Source organism: Eretmochelys imbricata, chromosome 6 (assembly GCF_965152235.1).
Source record: "Eretmochelys imbricata isolate rEreImb1 chromosome 6, rEreImb1.hap1, whole genome shotgun sequence".
Classification (NCBI taxonomy): Eukaryota; Metazoa; Chordata; order Testudines; family Cheloniidae; genus Eretmochelys; species Eretmochelys imbricata.
In genome coordinates, this window is record NC_135577.1 from 20,793,838 (window position 1) to 20,812,689 (window position 18,852).

An 18,852-nucleotide genomic window follows, 5' to 3' on the forward strand; every position below is an offset into this window, starting at 1 on the left:
TAAAATTAACGAAGGGTGCGTCTCCCCCATATTTTTTCTCTTTCCTCTTCTTTCTGGATCTCTCCCTTCTCCCAGATTATGTCTGACCGCTAGCACTGCTCTCTAGGAGAAGCAAAGTGAAACAGACAGTCCTAGCCAGTTTTCACTGTTCCTTTTCTTGCAACAGTGTTTCAAACTGGCATGCCTGCTACTTCACTATGTTTGTCCGCTGTTGTTTCTAAGGTAGGGGAGGCAGGGCAAGCAATACATAGCTTCTCCTCCCTTACTTCTCTCCCCCCAGGATCAGTGGAGATGTATTTCAGCAAACTATTTTAAAAGGAGCCCCCTTCCACGCTTTGCAGTTCAACAAAAGCCCCCCTCGCTCCTTGATGCCTCACTGGTTTAGAAACACAGACGTCAGGCACAGCTCTTTTTCTTATAGCTGATTCCCCTAATACTATGTGGAATAACTCCCTTATGGCACACAGTAAACCACGTTTGATCACAGGTTTGCAGTGGTGAAAGGCTAGTGTAATTAACCTCTCTGCATCAAACAGCTGACATCTAGTTTTTCTTTGTTTTTATTTTCTAAGCCGCTTCGGGAGCAAATTTTGTATTATGCATGTACATGCTGAATAGATTGCTAACTACTACGACATCAAATAGCCATCTTTCTGTGCAGAGATTATTCAGGACAGGAATGGGAAAAGAGGTTTGCATTACCTTCTCTTCTGGGAGGTCCATCCTGCAAGGTGCTGAGCACGCTGGACTGGCTGCAATCCAGCTAAGAACTTATTTGAAGTCAATGGGGCTGGTCACATGCTTAAGCGCTTAGCTGGGTTGAGGCGAGAGTGTTCAGCACCCCTCACAATCAAGCCCTATGCCTGTATTTTGTATACAAATAGTCATTTCTTTAGAGCAGGATTCTGTCTTATAAGTCTGTAGGACGCCTGGTGTATTTTTGGGTGTTACATAAATAGCCAAAATTATATGTACCATTTTTCATTGGCAAAAAAACTCCCTGGTTTCAAACAGTGCTTACTAAAAAACCCTGCTACATTCTGTTTAAAATGAACACAAAAACTCACAACAAGTCAGAAACTGAGGAATCAGAAATTCACATGCTAGGATACACACTAGGTGTCTGATTCAGAAGCTTAAGAGAAACCAGCACCAGAGCAATCAAGAATACATGGCACTGAAATAAACTTACAAAATTCATCCATATCAACTTCTTCCACTGCATGAATGCCTGTCAAGTGAGCAATTCGGCCTTGGATTCTAGTCCTCTTGTATCCACTGGTTTTCTCAACTCTCTCAATCATCTGCTGCTGACGGTCAATCCAGTACAAGTGATTCCCCAACACAGTCAGTCCCATTGGCTGCAGGATATTGGAGTCCTCCAGTGTCACACGGTTAGCTCCTGTAACAATCAAAGCTAAAGCAAATATAGGTTTTGCAAAGAGAAACTTTTGTCTCACCTTTTTTTTTTCTCTTTTATAATAAAGTGTACTTGTTTCCAAAACACGCTTTATTCTCCAGACAATCTTATTATCGTGAATGAATTTTGAACAAATTTTTTTTGATCCAGTGCAATGGGAAATGTTTCCATGGGCTCAATTTAAAAAAAATTATTCACTTTCAAGCATTGACAGGCAAGCTCTACTCTCAGACATGCATATACTGAACTACCAATGGGAACCATCTCTGGGCAGTAGAGGTTAGAATTTTTCCCCTACAAGCTAAGGTCTCATAGAAGATATTTCTTGAAAGAGGCATTCAAATTTTTTAAAATACTACTTATTGAGTTTTCCAATAAAAATCTGCATAGAACATTAAGTGCTGATGCTACTCCTTTAAAACAGAAAGCTGATAATTCATTGGTGTCACAGTGACTGGTGTATATAAAAATCCTAGATATATTTAATGTTATGTACATACATAAACATGCATACATAACACACACAGGTACATACATGCACACAACATTAAAACAACTCTGTTAAGCACATTAAGGTTGCAAAATTAAGCATTCAGAAGTTAGAAAATGCCAAATTTTAGGTTGCCTGTGTAATCTTTATTCACCCTCCTGGTGCATATACACTATGATACAGTCTTTAATTACATAATCACGCTCTTTTTTTTCTACAGGATCCCTGCCTTATTCTGGGCACAGAGAATGAATCAGGACTGCAGACAGAATGAAGCTATTTGTAAGATCCCTGCTTCATTTACTCTAGAAGCTGGAAGCTCTGTAGGGCACAGCATAGGGGCCTGCAGGTGGAGAAAGGTGGGTTTGTTGTTTTTTCCCCCAGTAGTGATTTCCCACAACATTCAGCAGCTCTTCCTATTTCCTGCTTTCTGCCCTGCACTCCAGTTTTCAGCAGCAGATCCCCCACTCCACCCATCAACTGCCCAACAGCAAAGGGCAAAAGCCAGCTCAGTTGCTGAGATGCAGGGCATCAAAGCTCCTGCTGCAGAGGGCAGGCTCAGCAGCAGAGGGAGGGAGGTACTGAGGGGGAAATGAGACAGATGGTTTATTCAGGCTGTAGTCAGACCCTTGAAAATGGAGATGAAATGAAAGTGCTTTGGGAGGAAGGTGGCAAAGCGACAGGCAGTGATGAGATAGTCTGATCAATTATGTGGCATGATAGTATAGATGAGCTTGGAAGTGGGGAGAGGCGGAACGGAGAGAGTAGCAGGCTCTAAGACAGGAAGGAGAAAGATGAGGGGACAGTGTGGAAAGAATGGACGAGACAAAGATGGTGAGGGGGAACACACTCATAATACAAAACCAGTGTCAATATTTCAACAACGATCTCAGACATCTTATTTCCACGGGACAGAGATTCTAGGCTCACTTTTCAAGCTCCTGACCCTTATAAAGTAGCATCTAAGGCAGAGCTGTTGTCACCTCTAGAGCATTTTACGGTGTTTGAAAATGGTTACTAAGAAGAACTGAGTTAACTGACAGAACAGACCAGGCCAGGCCATACCACGATAAGCATCACGTCAGCTCACCGTGACTGACCCTCAACCCAGCAGGATTTAATTGTGGTTCATCGACGTCATGCTGACCATGACTCGTGCTGGTCTGCACTGACTACTCTGCTGTGGTCAGTGTCATGTCAGCTAAATCAATCATTTACAATTGCGTGTGAATGCTGTGGCAATTTGTATTGTAGCCCAGTCTACATTTAGACTGTATGCTCCATGGGGCAGGGAGAGTCCCTCTACATTTGCAGGAAACTGTCCCAGGCTTGGTTTGGGCCTCTACCTACTGCTAGAATACCAGTTATTATTACTACCAGTACTCCTTCTACTAAATGAATGCAGCACACACCGGCAAAGGGAGAGGTAAGGGCACAAATCCTGTAGTATACTAAACAATGTCCATGCGGATGCATCTGAAAACTGACCACATTCTACTTCCTACCTCCACATACCATTTCCTTCAAACTTCCTTTCACGTGCCCAATCATTCAGTAAGCCTAACTTTAGCGTTTGGAAGAAATGGGATAAAAATCAAAGTGGTGTTTCACCTCTAAACAATAACAACAACAAAATCAAATAATCAGTCCTATTATTCAAGCTAACATTTTAAAATAGTTAAAATTTGTGGCTACTTTTAACCTTTACTGTTGGCAGTCTGATAGTGTTTGTTGTACCATTTTTGTGAAAGGTACTTAAAAAGTTGTAACTTTTTTTTGTAGTTCTTTTCCATAATGACAGCCCTTGAATCATTCTCTTACATCAGAGAAACAACTTTATTTAATTGGGGATTGGTCCTGCTTTGAGCAGGGGATTGGACTAGATGACCTCCTGAGGTCCCTTCCAACCCTGATATTCTATGATTCTATGCAGGCAGTTTCTGCCTACGTATACCAGATGTATTCCAAAAGAAATGAAAAATGTACCGGACGATGTGAGTTAGTGGTATCTCTGCTCTAAGATTTAATTATGGAATAATGATAATTGTGACTAACTTGCTCTTTTCCTCTCTGGCATTTAAACTTTTTTTTTTAATGCCCACAAAATAAGATAATAAAAACATTAATCAGCACTAGAGTCAACTAATTTGCTGAAAAAATTACTTAAGAGCTCAGCCATGCAGGCAAATAAAACATTTCTTTCAATTACAGTTGCTATTAAATTTGTTCAAAAGATCACAGCGTACAAAGACTCTTACTATACTGCTAAAAGGAGCACTGCAGTACACGCAGATTATTTTAAATTAAAGGAAAAAATATATGGAGGCCGAGAATTTCCTGATTAATTCTAAAATTAATTCTCTCACACATTTAGGCAATACTAGCCCTCTCCAGTGGGAAATAACTAGTGCTAGTAAGGTTTATGGAAGAAATGCATTCAAGTCCTTGTCTGATGTTGACTGCTTCCCTTCATCCTGGGCCACTGAAAATGGGGTGTGGGGGAAGGGGACCTCCTGTAATGCTGTAGTACCAGGAGTACAGATCACAGTGGTGAGCAGAGAATTGAGAGCATACAGTAAAACAGATTCCAAAACCATGGTCCATGGACCAACAGCTGGTGATCCACAGAGAGCTGCGGGCCTCAGTGCATACAGTAGCCTCTCCATTGATTACACTGGGGATTGGCTCAGGCTCCGAAGGCTGGTCATTACTTCTGAGGCTTCCACCCCCCACAAAACATGCAGATTTGAGTGATTTAGAAATGCAAAAGAATAAAAAAAAAACTGATGGGAAGAAGGTGCTGGACCTGCAGCCTGGGGGACTAAGTGCTGGGACCCTGATCCTGCAAGATGTGGAACACCCTTAACTCACATTGGAGCCAATGGGACTGGAGTTCTCAGCGCCTCTCGGCACCTTGCAGAACTGGGCCCTGGGTGCTGAGCCAGCAGATTGAGGTTCAATTGTGCTGAGAGACCATGCTATTGGGCTACATTATAAAAACCCAGATGGACCCATTTCTTAACAGAAGCAGGAATAAACTGAAGGAGCCTTTTTATTCCATCAACAATTTTATATTTAAAAACATTAAAAACTGGACAAATTCATTTAAAATTAAAAATAAAGTTGATGCTTCCTGTCCTGAAATGGTGCAGGTTTCACATAATCAACTGCATCTCCCCCTTTCACAAACCAGTAAGAGGCTGCCTCTCTCCCAGCGACTTACTGCAGAGGCACCTGAGAGGAAGTCCCAGTGGGGCTGCTGGCAGGTGTTCTCAGCTAGGGGCTGTGTAGCTTTTTAAAATGGTTTCCTGGACCCAGGTCTGAGACAGCCTGAGTTTGGTAGCTTGCAGGAGCACTGGAAGACCAATATTTTCACTTCCTTGGTGGGACAGAACTGTTTTGGGGATTGTGTGTGGAAGATGACTAATGAGTCTATATATGGTACTCCTTTGACCCCCCCCATCCTTGTGGTATCTGAGGACCTCACAGTCTTAACGTATTGATGCTCACAAATACGTCTGTGAGATAGGGAAGTACTATTGTCCTCATTTTATAGATGGAGAACTGAGGCACAGAGAGACTAAGGGGCATGCCAACGTTACACAGCAAGTCCATGGCCAAGCAGGGAACTGATTCTGGGTCTCCCAAGTCCCAGGCTACTGCCCTCACCATGGGAGGATTCTTACTCCATGTGTGTTACAGTTATATTGTCACTAGGGTTATTTGATCATGGGTCATTTACAGCTCCAGAGAGTCATCAGTGATTTTTTAAAAGAGTGCCTAAGGGTGCTGAGAGCACTGGATCCTGGGCACCTCTGTATTGTAGTTTAGGGAAAAAAATAATGAATAAACAAAGAATAGTTTCTCAGTAGCATTCTCCTTCTGGTTAAGTAATAAAAATGATAATGAAAAACGTGTTACAAGGAAAAGTAGTATCTAATTTCCTTAGTGATTAAACACTGATTTCCAGTATGAAATAAATGTGTAATCTTTTGAAGGTGGAAATTAGAATTCAAATGGAAAAAAACAACATTATGAAAAGCTTGAAGGACAAATAATTCCCCTATTTACATTTCCATCGAACACAAAGTATTTGTTCTGACCTCAAATAAAAATTTTCAAACTCTTTCAGCTATTTAAAAATGAAATAAACAAGTTATATTACCCAACTGGTGGCAAACTGAAGTTGTTTGCAAAGCCTTATGAGATTTCAAAAAGCAGCAATAACTCAAAGCGGGGGGGGGGGGGTGGTCGGAGGCAGGGCACAGGGCTAAACCCTTGGTTATGAAAATGAAAGTCCTACAGACAAGACCATGTAACACCTTCCCTGAAAGTTAAACATTGGACAGCTTAGTTGCTGTTCTGCCACTTTCAACATGGTGCTGTAAAATATCTGGATTTGGTGCAAGTTTCAAAAAAAATGTGTCATCTTCTTAATTCTGCAAGAGGGAAAGGATGCCTAGCACTGCCTAATCAGAATAAAAATATACAACACAACCTTTTGATCTGATTTTTCATGACCACCTCAGTTTACATTAAAATCCTTCTGTGTATGTGTTCTTGTTTTAATGTGTTCTGCCCAATGCACAATTTATTTCTTATGGTCTCATTCAAGCCAAGGTCCTTTTGGCTGTCGATTCTCTTCAAGGCTTGCAATATGAAAATACAAAGCATTTTTAAACGCAAAGATGTGCTGTTAACTTTTCAAAAATCAACAGCTCAATGGATCAAATTACAGTGAGCTCAGCTGGATCAAACATACCTGTATCTCTCTGGCTATGAGAGGCATACCCTCTGGTTAATCAACACTACAGATTTTCTTTTATCCCTACAGTTTTCCCCTTTCATCTTCTCTATAGCATCTTATTTTCTAGCTGCTTCCCCTTTATGTTCATCAAATACATATATGTTATAAGCACCGATTCAAGACTAAGCAGAGGAAGTTTAGTTTTTCTTGTAATATGATCCACCTAATTTAAGGTGCTACATCTGTAGCGTTAGGAGGAAGTCCTTTAGGGGAACACAGACCAGCTACAATGGAAGCTGCAATGTGCTATCCCCTGCCAAAACTATGACTATTGCATACTGGTCATCATTCACCTAGTATCACCCGAGTCCTAAGTCACTTCTTATATACGTATCATTTAGCAAACAAAAAAAGAAAAGAAAAAAAAAATTAACAGATTGCTTCCCTGAGAAACTGACAGTGCATTATAATTAGGGCTTCTGAAAAATGAAATTAATAAACCCTGAAAAACAGGTTTTATTTGTTTAGCAATTTTTGAGTTCCATGTAGATGTCAAAAAAATGGGGGCTTTGAGGGCTCTCTCTTTGCATAGGCACCTAGTACTGGTTCAAACAGCATTACATTAAAGCACACAAGGGATACTTGAGTGCACACCAGCAGGGTTTATATGGACCAATTAATTCTCAACACATTGGTACACTTTAGAAACCTCCTTCCCATAGTCTAGATGGAGCGATAATGCACAGAAGCCTGTAGATACAAGCCAGGGAGGAGAGACATCAATTACATAAACAAACTGCACTGGGAAAGAGGGGAAGTCAACACAAACTGATTAACCATTTACAAAGTTTTTCCAGTGTTTATTGGATAAACAGTTTTTTTAAAAAATATTCGGAGTGTTTTATTGGTGTTTACCAGTTAAAACCTGAAATCGGAAGCCCAAATTATAATTTATGATTTGTATTACAGTAGCACCTCCCAGCCCCAACGTGCTAGGTGCTGAATGTACACAGTCCCTACCTTAAAGAGCTTACAAGCCAAAAAGACAACCCATCTGTCAACTAGCTTCAACTCAACACTGCAAACATTCTAAGTCTCGGTATTTTCGTGAATATTTTACATATATAAAAATAACAAGGCCCAATTCTTTTGCACAGAGAGGATTTTACGGGTGTTAGCCTTGAAGTAGAAACTGAAGTCATGGCTAGGTTTCTTGAACGCTACAAATATAAGCAAGTGCTAATTGACTGGGTCTCCTTTCCCTCTTTATTGGGTGTAGCTGGCACTGCTTTTTAGCTTTCTCTTTAGAGGTAATACCAACACAGATTTGTTCACTGCCCTCCTCCCAGGTGCATTCCCCTACAGCTCTATCTTCAACTGATTTTTCTCATGCTTCTTTGGTGCATCTCTGACACTCCCTCTCTCTCTTCCCCGCCCCACTTTATTACAGTAGGGCCGAAGACCAGCCAAGAGTGGGACCCAATTGTGCTACGCCCTGTACAAACAAGAGTAACAGTCAGTCCCTACTTTGATCCCTATGCTTGTGTGTTCTGCTACACGACCCTCTCTTCTTTCACTACTGGCGTACCCCACCCTCTCTATGCATTCTCATCCCCGAGCAGCGCTACTCTTTCCACAGGTTAACTAAATGCTCTCCTGACTTCTGGTTTCTCTTCCAGTTCTGAAGTGTCCTACTTTCTGTGTCTCACCTTCCCAACCCTTCTCTTCCAATCCTGGTGTGTTCTATTGCCCAACCATTCCCACATTTCTATTACTTTCCTCCTACTGTGCCCTGTGCACTCTACTCTCTGAACCTTGATTTGGATCCTGCCTCCTATTGGTGACTTTGCCTCTAGCTCCTTAGTCTCAAACTCGTTGCTCTCCTGACTCCTCCATATGCTGCTTCCTCTAATCCACAGAGGATCAGAAGTGATTGACACTGAACTGGAAAGTAGCAAACATGAATACTAGTACTGGTTCCGCTATTGACTCGCCGAGTGACGTTGACCAAGTAGCCTAACTTCTCTATTCCCCAATGTCCTCAGCTGTACAATGGGGGCCCATAACGCTTATACACTTTTGTAAAGCACTGAGATCTACAGATAAAGCCACATATAAAAGCCAACTAGTAGCATTATAATTACAGATGTGAAGTAGCATTACTATAGCAGGAAATGTGATGACTTCACATTATGCTATGCTAAATCAGTATTCCAGACACGCTAAATTGTCACTCGCTTCAGAAGGATTAAAGTTTTTGGTGTGTGGGAAGAGTGCATGTGTGCATGAATTAAATGACTATCTTGGTCTTGGCAATGCCCTTTTAAGTTACTCCTACTACAGTTACCTGCCATTGTCTGCACTGCCATTGACCAGCCTTTGGCATTTAAAAGCCAGGTGTAACTACAATGATTGAAAAAACCAGAACACTCAGGTATGGTGCTATTGTCCTTTAAGAGGTTTAACAAGCTCTGTCCATGTATGTGCTGCAAAGGAGAGAGCCCGTGACTAATCATTTCTTCACTGCCTGCACAAAATAGGCATTGTTAGAGTTAGAAGACGCCTTTGGGGTCTGTGTCAGAGAAGGACTATACACACTATAAATGCCCAATGCTCAGCGTGCTTAGCTACCGCGTACCTGACAAATCACAGCTTTCAATGCGTTTGAGATCTGCGTCCACCCAGAAGAGTTTCCCAAGCTTGTTGTCAATTACCAGCGCAACAGGCCGGATCAGACCAGTACTAAAGAGCACTTCTCGCTCCGTGCCGTCCAGGGCTGCACGCTCTATCTTCGGGGCTCGCTCTTGCATGTTGGTGAAGTACATGTACCTGATAACAAATACAGATACCAGTCTCTTAAACCAAGACTTTTGGGGGTAAGGGTTTAATTATAGTCGTATCATAGTTTCTTTTAAACCTAACGAGTGCTATTGAGCATCTCCTCCCCAAGCTTAGTTCTTAGCAATGCTCACGAAAAATCCTGTCTTCTCTAAGGCTACTCCCCTTCCACTGTGTGAAAAAAATCCCAATAAGATTAACAAGATTGATGCTCCCAGAGGAAGAGAAACACTGCTAAGAATGGCACTATTCTAAGCAGTTCAGTGCACAGGTCAGGAGTCACTACTCAATTCAGGTCTCCTGGTGGCCGCCATATTCACTGTTCCTTAATCCTTAAGACTTTTTTAAAAACTCAAATTTGGATTTTTTTTTAAAATGGTTTGGAAGCATGGATGGAAAGGTGGAGGCTAGCGAGTCAGCGTGTTTCAGGAATCATCCTGGAAAAGCAAATTCCCATTTTAATTCCAAAAGCACACACTAAAGATTTCCCTTTCTAACTATGAAATATGTCCTTGTGAATTGGTTCCAATAAAACTGACGCCTTACCTATCTCTAATCCCCTCCCCCACACTAGCCTCTAAAATGGTTTATAGATACTGAAGACTGTATATAATCATACCCAAGCTGAACAGTAAGTTAACAACCCTGAAAATGTTCCACAGATTTTTTCAGAACCGCTGTATCTACATGGATATGGAATATTGTCACTCAACATCTGTCAGACATATGATTCTTAAGCACTTTTAATAGTAGTCAGGAAGTTGGGTATTTAACTTATTAAAGAGAATGGTAAAAGGGCTCATTCTTCACCGACGTCAAGCCCAAAGTGAATGATACCCTGAATATAACCAAAACTGCTATGCAAAAAACCAATTCCTTTTATTTCAGATGCTTGTGGAAAATCTATCTAGCACATCCTCCTGTTTTAAATTTATATCAAGAATTTTAAAAATATAATTGTAAAACATTCTTCAGGCAGAACTGGCCTTAAAATATACAGGTTCAAAATGTAAAGGAATACATCTGCTTTGATCTGATTGCACAAGCTGTTACTGTGATGTTTTCACATGACAGAGGACTGAATTATTTCTCAAAAAGAACAGGAGGACTTGTGGCACCTTAGAGACTAACAAATTTATTTGAGCATAAGCTTTCATGAGCTACGTCTGATGAAGTGAGCTGTAGCTCAGGAAAGCTTATGCTCAAATAAATTGGTTAGTATCTAAGGTGCCACAAGTCCTCCTTTTCTTCTTGCAAATACAGACTAACACGGCTGCTACTCTGAAACCTGAATTATTTCTGAACACGCTATTTCCTGAAAACCTAAACATTATAGTCCAGATGTTCAGCTGGTGTAAAATCAACAGGGCTCTGCTGATTCAAAGCGACTGAGGATCTGGCCTTAAATGAATAAACACACTATGTGTTTGCATACACACACACACACACACACACACACACAATACTATGGATACACATATGCACTATTCACTCAATCTCAAAGCATGGAAAAAGACTCACCCTCGCTCTGCATTGACTACTATGGCTCTTGGCTTGTCATGATCTCCTTTTAACACTGTTCCAATTGGTTCTCCATTAAGTCTGTGAACACTGATTGAATTTGTGGCCTCGCAGGTCCAGTACAAGGTATGGCTGTAAGTATCAATACTCAAGTCATGCGGCTGCTTCTCTGGATTTTGGTTTTGGTTTGGAGTGCTCATCACAGTGAAAGGCTACGGGACAACAAGAACAACAGAAAAAGAAGACCTTTTAAGACAAGAACTGTGAAAACATGTCATTTTCATTACGGGGTGATTTGATCATCTACAAATATCTTAAACAATCAGGAAGGAAATTATTTAAGGAGGAAAAACTAGAAGAAATAGCATGAAATGGAGAGAAAAAAATGTGCTCTGGATTAGGGACAATATCTGGACAAAAACTCATTATTATGTAAAGTCTCCAAAAAGAAATTATGGAGCCCCCATCACTGGAATTAATCAAAATTAGCCTGAATAGAACAATGGTGAATGTTGCATAGGGAACAACCTTGTTTTAGCAGGGGATGGACTAGACGACTTAAAGACAAGATGATCCAGATCCAAAGACTGTTATATATTTAAACAGGCAGAGCTTTATTCACAGCCCAAACTGAGTTAATAGAAAAAAGAAACAGCAGGATTTTCAAAAAAAATACACTGCATTTTTACAATTTGGTTTTAATAATCTGAGATGTGTTTAAAGAGAAGCTAACAAATTATTTTTATGTATATACATTTTCATCTTGACAGCATGTAATGAAATATAATTTTTTTTTAAATTCTTTTCCTTAGCCAAGAAAAGTGTTACCCAGAAATGGAAAAATAATATCCAATATCTGTACAAAATACTAATTAGCAAAATTCATGGAACATGAAATAGCAAAATTCAGCAAAACAAAATTAAAGAAAGTTGTAAACTAGGAAGCCAAATTTCCAGAGGAGCTGCTGCTGCTTCAAAGACCTTAACACCCTTTAATCAGTGCAATACAAGAGAAAAAACACAGCAAATTAATCTCCAATGCAATTTGCACCTGGCAAGTCCCACCAAAGTGAAGCTACACTCCAACAATTAACACCAAGTATCACCCAAACAGCGTGTTCAGCACTTCCTCAAAACTCCTCCGCCCCCAGCTAGTAATTCAGTTTGACACACAACCCACGCCCAAATCAAGGGCATCAATCAGAATAGCTTAGAATGTAAATTTTCTTTCTTGTTTGGAGGACATGAGTAATTTACAATGGGTTCTCTGAAAGCAAGAGAGATATAAGAACATAAGAATGGCCATACTCGGTCACACCACAGGTCCATCTAGCCCAGTATCCTGTCTTCTGACAGTGGCCAATGCCAGGTGCCCCAGAGGGAATGAACAGAACAAGTAATCATCAAGTGATCCACCCCCTGTCGCCAATTCCCAGGTTCTGGCAAACAGAGGCTAGGGACACCATCCCTGCCCATTCTGGCTAGTAGCTATTGATGGACCTATCCTCCATGAGTTTATCTAGTTCTTTTTTGAACCCTGTTGTAGTCTTGGCCTTCACAACATACTCTGGCAAGGAGTTCCACAGGTTGACAGTGCGTTGTGTGAAAAAAATACTTCCTTTTGTTTTTAAACCTGCTGCCTATTAATTTCATTTGGTGGCCTGTAGTTCTTGTGTTATGAGAAGGAGTAAATAACACTTCCTTATTTACTTTCTCCACACCAGTCATGATTTTATAGACCTCTATCATATCCCCCCTTAGTAGTTTCTTTTCCAAGCTGAAAAGTCCCCGTTTTATTAATCTCTCCTCATACGGAAGCCATTCCATACCCCTAATAATTTTTGTTGCCTTTTTCTGAACCTTTTCCAAGTCCAGTATATCTTTTTTGAGATGGGGTGACCACATCTGCATGCAATATTCAAGATGTGGGCGTACCATGGATTTATATAGAGGCAATATGATATTTTCTGTTTTATTATCTATCCCTTTCTTAAGGATTCCCAACATTCTGTTTGCTTTTTTGACTGCCGCTGCACATTGAGTGGATGTTTTCAGAGAACTATCCACAATGACTCCAAGATCTCTTTCTTGAGTGGTAATCGCTAGTTTAGACACCATCATTTTATATGTATAGTTGGGATTATGTTTTCCAATGTGCATTACTTTGCATTTATGAACACTGAATTTCATCTGCCATTTTGTTGCCCAGTCACCCAGGTCTGAGAGATCCTTCTGTAGCTCTTCGCAGTCCGCCTGGGACTTAACTATCTTGAGTAGTTTTGTATCTGCAAATTTTGCCACTTCACTGTTTATCCCCTTTTCCAGAGCATTTATGAACATGTTACATTAGACTGGTCCCAGTACAGACCCCTGGGGCACACCACTATTACCTCTCTCCATTCCAAAAACTGACCATTTATTCCTACCCTTTGTTTCCTATCTTTTAACCAGTTACCAATCTATGAAAGAACCTTCCCTCTTATCCCATGACTATTTACTTTGCTTAAGAGCCTTTGGTGAGGGACCTTGTCAAAGGCTTTCTGAATATCTAAATACACTATATCCATTGGATCTCCTTTGTCCACATGCTTATTGACCCCCTCAAAGAATTCTAGTAGATTGGTGAGGCATGATTTCCCTCTACTAAAACCATGTTGACTCTTCCTCAACAAATTATGTTCATCTATATGTCTGACAATATTGTTCTTTAGTATAGTTTGAACCAGTTTGCCCAGGACTGAAGTCAGGCTTACAGGCCTATAATTGCCAGGATCACCTCTGGAGCCCTTATAAAAAATTGGAGTCACATTAGCTATCCTCCAGTCATTTGGTGCAGAAGCTGATTTAAATGATAGGTTACAGACTACAGTTAGTAGTCCTGCTATTTCACATTTAAGTGCCTTCAGAACTCTTGGGTGAATACCATCTGGTCCTGGTGACTTATTACTGTTTAGTTTATCAATTTGCTCCCAAACCTCCTCTAATGACACCTCAATCTGGGACAGTTCCTCAGATCTGTAACCTAAAAAGAATGGCTCAAGTTTGGGAATCTCCCTCACATCCTCAACAGTGAAGACCAATGCAAAGGATTCATTTAGTTTCTCTGCAATGGCCTTATCGTCCTTGAGTGATCCTTTAGCATCTCGATTGTCCAGTGGCCCCACTGGTTATTTAGCAGGCTTCCTGCTTCTGATATACTTAAAAAATTTTTTTTTTGCTATTACTTTTTGAGTCTTTGGCTAGCTGTATTTCAAATTCTTCTTTTTTGGCCTTCCTAATTATATTTTTACACTTCATTTGCCAGAGTTTATGCTCAGTTCTATTTTCCTCACTACGACTTAACTTCTACTTTTTAAAGGATGCCTTTTTGCCTCTCACTGCTTCTTTTACTTTGTTATTTAGCCACGGTAGCTCTTTTTTGGTTCTCTTGCTATGCTTTTTAATTTGGGGTATACATTTAAGTTGAACCTCTATTATGGTGTCTTTAAAAAGTTTCCATGGAGTTTGTAGGGGTTTTACTTTTGGTGCTGTACCTTTTAATTTCTGTTTAACTAACCTCCTCATTTTTGTGTAGTTCCCCTTTCTGAAATTAAATGCTAGAGTGTTGGGCCGCTGTGGTGTTTTCCCCACCACAGGGTTGTTAAATTTAATTATACTATGGTCACTATTACCAAGCAGTCCAGCTATATTCACCTCTTGGACATGATTCTGTGCTCCACTTAGGACTAAATCAAGAATTGCCGATCCCTCTGGTGGGTTCCTGGACTAGCTGCTCCAAGAAGCAGTCATTTAAAACTTCCTCTCTGCATCCTGTCCTGAGGTGATATGTATCCAGTCAATACGGGGATAGTTGAAATCCCACATATAGACAGGCAGTGTCAGCTCCATTTTAAATCATGCCGTGGAGGTTACAGGAGGCAAAGAGCAATGGAAGTTATAACTAGTCTACCTCAAAATTAATTTCATTGTGAATTATTTTAATTATATGTTTTAGGAATCTGTTAAATACTCAAAACTTGACAGCTGTGTAACTGCTGACATTGTCTCTGAGTAGCAACACTTTATCCTCATTATGCAAGCAAATGGAGTAAGAATTAAAGCCCTGAATGAGCAAAGCACTTAAGCATGTGCTCAAGCCCATCCTTATTCAGCAACGCACTTGAGTATTTGGGGGGTTGCTCAGTGGTTTGAGCATTGGCCTGCTAAACCCAGGGTTGTGAGTTCGATCCTTGAGGGGGCCATTTCGGGATCTGGGGCAAAAACTGGGGATTGGTCCTGCTTTGAGCAGGGGGTTGTGGACTAGATGACTTCCTGAGATCCCTTCCAACCCTGGGATTCTATTCTATTTTTCCAATTTGACTGTTGTATATAAAAAGGGAAATAAAGACGTAGCAGGGTGCTGCAGGGCCCTTTTTGCTCCTCCCCCTGCTGTGCTGACAAAGTCACTGGGAGACCCTGGGGTTCAGTAACCACTGGTGCCGTTTATTGACAGGTTGTGCTTCCACCACCTTTTTACCATCTACAGCTTGAGTTCTCGTGTCTGCACCCAGCAGGGAAGAGCCATCTTTCTGCATTCACTACCTTCCCCAGCTTCCATTCTCCCAGCTTTTGATGCAGCACCAGGCTAATTGGGCAGGCAGCTGTCTCCCTTTCACCAATTAGGTGCAGGTTTTCTCTAGCCAGCTCCAATTTACTTCCTTTAATGGGAGCTGGCATGTCAGAGGGCTGAGTCAGCAGTTTTCACCCAGCACCCTGGCACAAAAGACAACCTGGGGAATTACAGACCAGTGAGCTTAACTTTGAGCAAATAATTAAGCAATCAATTTGCAAACACCTAGAGGATAATAAGGTGATAAGTAACAGTCACCATGGATTTGTCAAGAACAAATCATGTTAAACCAACCTAATGGCTTTCTTTGACAGCGTACCAAGCCTTGTGGATAGAGGAGAAGCAATAGACGTGGTATATCTTGACTTTAGTAAGGCTTCTGACTGTGTCTCGCATGACCTTCTCATAAACAAACTAGGGAAATACAATCTAGATGGAGCTACTATAAGGTGAGTCCATAACTGGTTGGGTAATCATTTTCAGAGAGTAATAATTAGCGGTTTACAGTCAAGCTGGAAGGGCATAATGAGTGGGAACCCACAGGGATCAGTTCTGGGTCCAATTCTGTTCAGTATCTTCATCAATGATTTAGATAATGGCATAGAGAGTACACTTATACCATTTGTGGACAATACTAAGCTGGGAGGGGTTCATTGTGCTTTGGAGGATGGGATTAAAATTCAAAATGATCCGGACAAACTGGAGAAATGGTCTGAAGTAAACAGGATGAAATTCAATGAGGACAAATACAAAGTACTCCATTTAGGAAGGAACAATCAGTTGTACACATACAAAATGGGAAATGACTGCCTAGGAAAGAGTACTGCGGAAAGGGATCTGGGGGTCAGAGTGGATCACAAGCTAAATATGAATCAACAGTGTAACACTGTTGCAAAATATATATCAATCATCATTCTGGGATGATTATTAGCAGGAGTGTTGAAAGCAAGACACGAGAAGTAATTCTTCTGCTCTGCTCCGTGCTGATTAGGCCTCAACTGGAGTATTGTGTCCAGTTCTGGGTGCCACATTTCAGGAAAGATGTGGACAAATTGGAGGAGGTCCACAGAAAAGCAACAAAAATGATTAAAGGTCTAGAAAACATGACCTATAAGGGAAAATTGAAAAAACTGAGTTTGTTTAGTCTGGAGAAGAGAAGACTGAGAGGGGACTTGATAACAGTTTTCAAGTACATAAAAGGTTGTTACAAGGAGGAGGGAAAAAAAATGTTCTCCTTAACCTATGAGGATTGGACAAGAAGCAAAGGGCTTAAATTGCAGCAAGGGAGGTTTAGGTTGGACATTAGGAAAACCTTCCTGTCAGGGTAGTTAAGCACTGGAATAAATTGCTCAGGGAAGTTGTGGAATCTCCACCATTGGAGATCTTTAAGAGCAGGTTAAACAAACACCTGTCAAGGATGGTCTAGAGATAATACTTAGTCCTGCCATGAGTGCAGGGAACTGTAGTAGATGACCTCTTGAGGTCCCTTCCAGTCCTACATTTATATGATTGTATGTGATGAACTTTAAGCTTAAATAGGGCCCAAATGTGGTTTTTATGGCTGAGACTGAGTTTTTAGTCCCAGAGACTTTTATAACGATATTATGTTCGCCAAAATGTCATGTACAACATTGATTTTAAAAAGTGTAATTACTGTGGAATAAACAGAGTAAACTAGCGGTAGCAGGCTTAAGAGTTTCTCTGACTGTCTTTGTACAACTATCACAGTTTTGTGGTTTGTAGTTTGTAATATATAAGCCAAATGGTGACATGCCATATTTGACAGTATTATCTTATTGTTCTTTGTATACAAATTAAGATCCTGATTCTGCAAATCCATAAGTACTACTCCCAGTGAGTAAATTTAAACAAGCACATGCATTTTTGTAGGATCAGGGCTTAAGGTGATGGCTGCCTGGAAAACCTCTAGTATAAAATACATACTAAAAAAGATAATACACTAAATACACACATACACACTATATATATATATATATACACACACACATATAAACTTGCCTGGGAACCATCATCTTTGGCTCTTTTAATAATGTTCTGACGTCCATCCACCCAATAAATCAGTTTATCTAAGGGATCATAATCAATGGCCTTGACATTTCTTAGACCATGCACCGGAAGGATGATATCTGGACTTTGCTGGTCATCTGGTATCATCCGACTGATTGCAGACTTCTGGCTAAACAGCAAGAAGCTCGTGGGTGCTGAAACAAGTCCAACAATATGCATAAGAAAAGAAAATGCAACGTAACCCCCAAGTACACTGGTCGCAATCATTAACCATATAAAAAAATATTTAAAGGAAAAATTCTACAGGACTGAAGAGAAAAATCTAGAAGTGTGAAAAACAATTACACAGAAAGGAAAACTACTCACAAGTTGAAAAGGAGGACTTTTGGCACCTTAGAGATTAACAAATTTATTTAAGCATAAGCTTTCATGAGCTACAGCTCACTTCATCGGATGAATATCACAAGTTGATATTCTTGCTATTAAATCTTAAGTCCCATTTTTGCTCAAAATTTCATCATTTTGGAGGATGAGCCCAACACTATCTTATTGAGATATTATTTCCCTTCGCTATCATGGAATACTCAAAATTACACACCGGGCAACATGTGAATGGCATGATAATGCAGTCAGGATAATAACAGTGAAGTTAGGAATCACACTAGAGCAGGGGTCTCCAAACTTTATGAGAGGCGGGCCATATTAGATTTTTGAAGGGGCTTCACGGGCTGAAGCGACTGTGAAAGAAATTAAATATATACAAACGCAAAATATATGCAAAATCGTTAAAAAAACAACACTACTCTACCGTGTCAGTGTTGCATTAAATTCTAAATCAGGTATAAAAGTTAATCGATGCAGGTACTGTAAGTTGGCTCCCCTTTTTGGGTCTGCTCTGCCCCGTGCCTGCTCCCTTCTTCCTGTGCCTGCTAGGCGTGCCTGCTCCACTGAAGAAAATGACAAAGGATTGAAAGTTTGGCTGTACCTTGGTAAGAGAAGCTCCAGGTTCCCATTGTTGGTTGGGACTGTTTGGTTCTATTAGGGCTGTAGTTAAAATTTAACCATTATGAAATTGTTAATTTCCATCTTCTTTACTCCATTTATTGGAGATGTAATGAAGCATCTGGCTTGTATTTTTACTCTAAGTCAGGGGTCCCTGCCTGCTTGGCTGCAGCAATGACTCTCCCCTAAATTGGCTC

The 18,852-nt window shown here is 40.5% G+C and overlaps 1 protein-coding gene across 1 annotated transcript in view; it reads right to left on the reverse strand.

Annotated features, from left to right (window-relative positions):
- Window positions 1–18,852, reverse strand: part of LRP5 (LDL receptor related protein 5) — a 164,686-nt gene that overhangs the window by 20,213 nt on the left and 125,621 nt on the right. Inside the window, 4 exon segments of the mRNA XM_077819867.1 lie at window positions 1,193–1,402; window positions 9,296–9,486; window positions 11,017–11,228; window positions 17,645–17,847. Coding sequence (XP_077675993.1) covers window positions 1,193–1,402; window positions 9,296–9,486; window positions 11,017–11,228; window positions 17,645–17,847 — 816 coding nt within the window.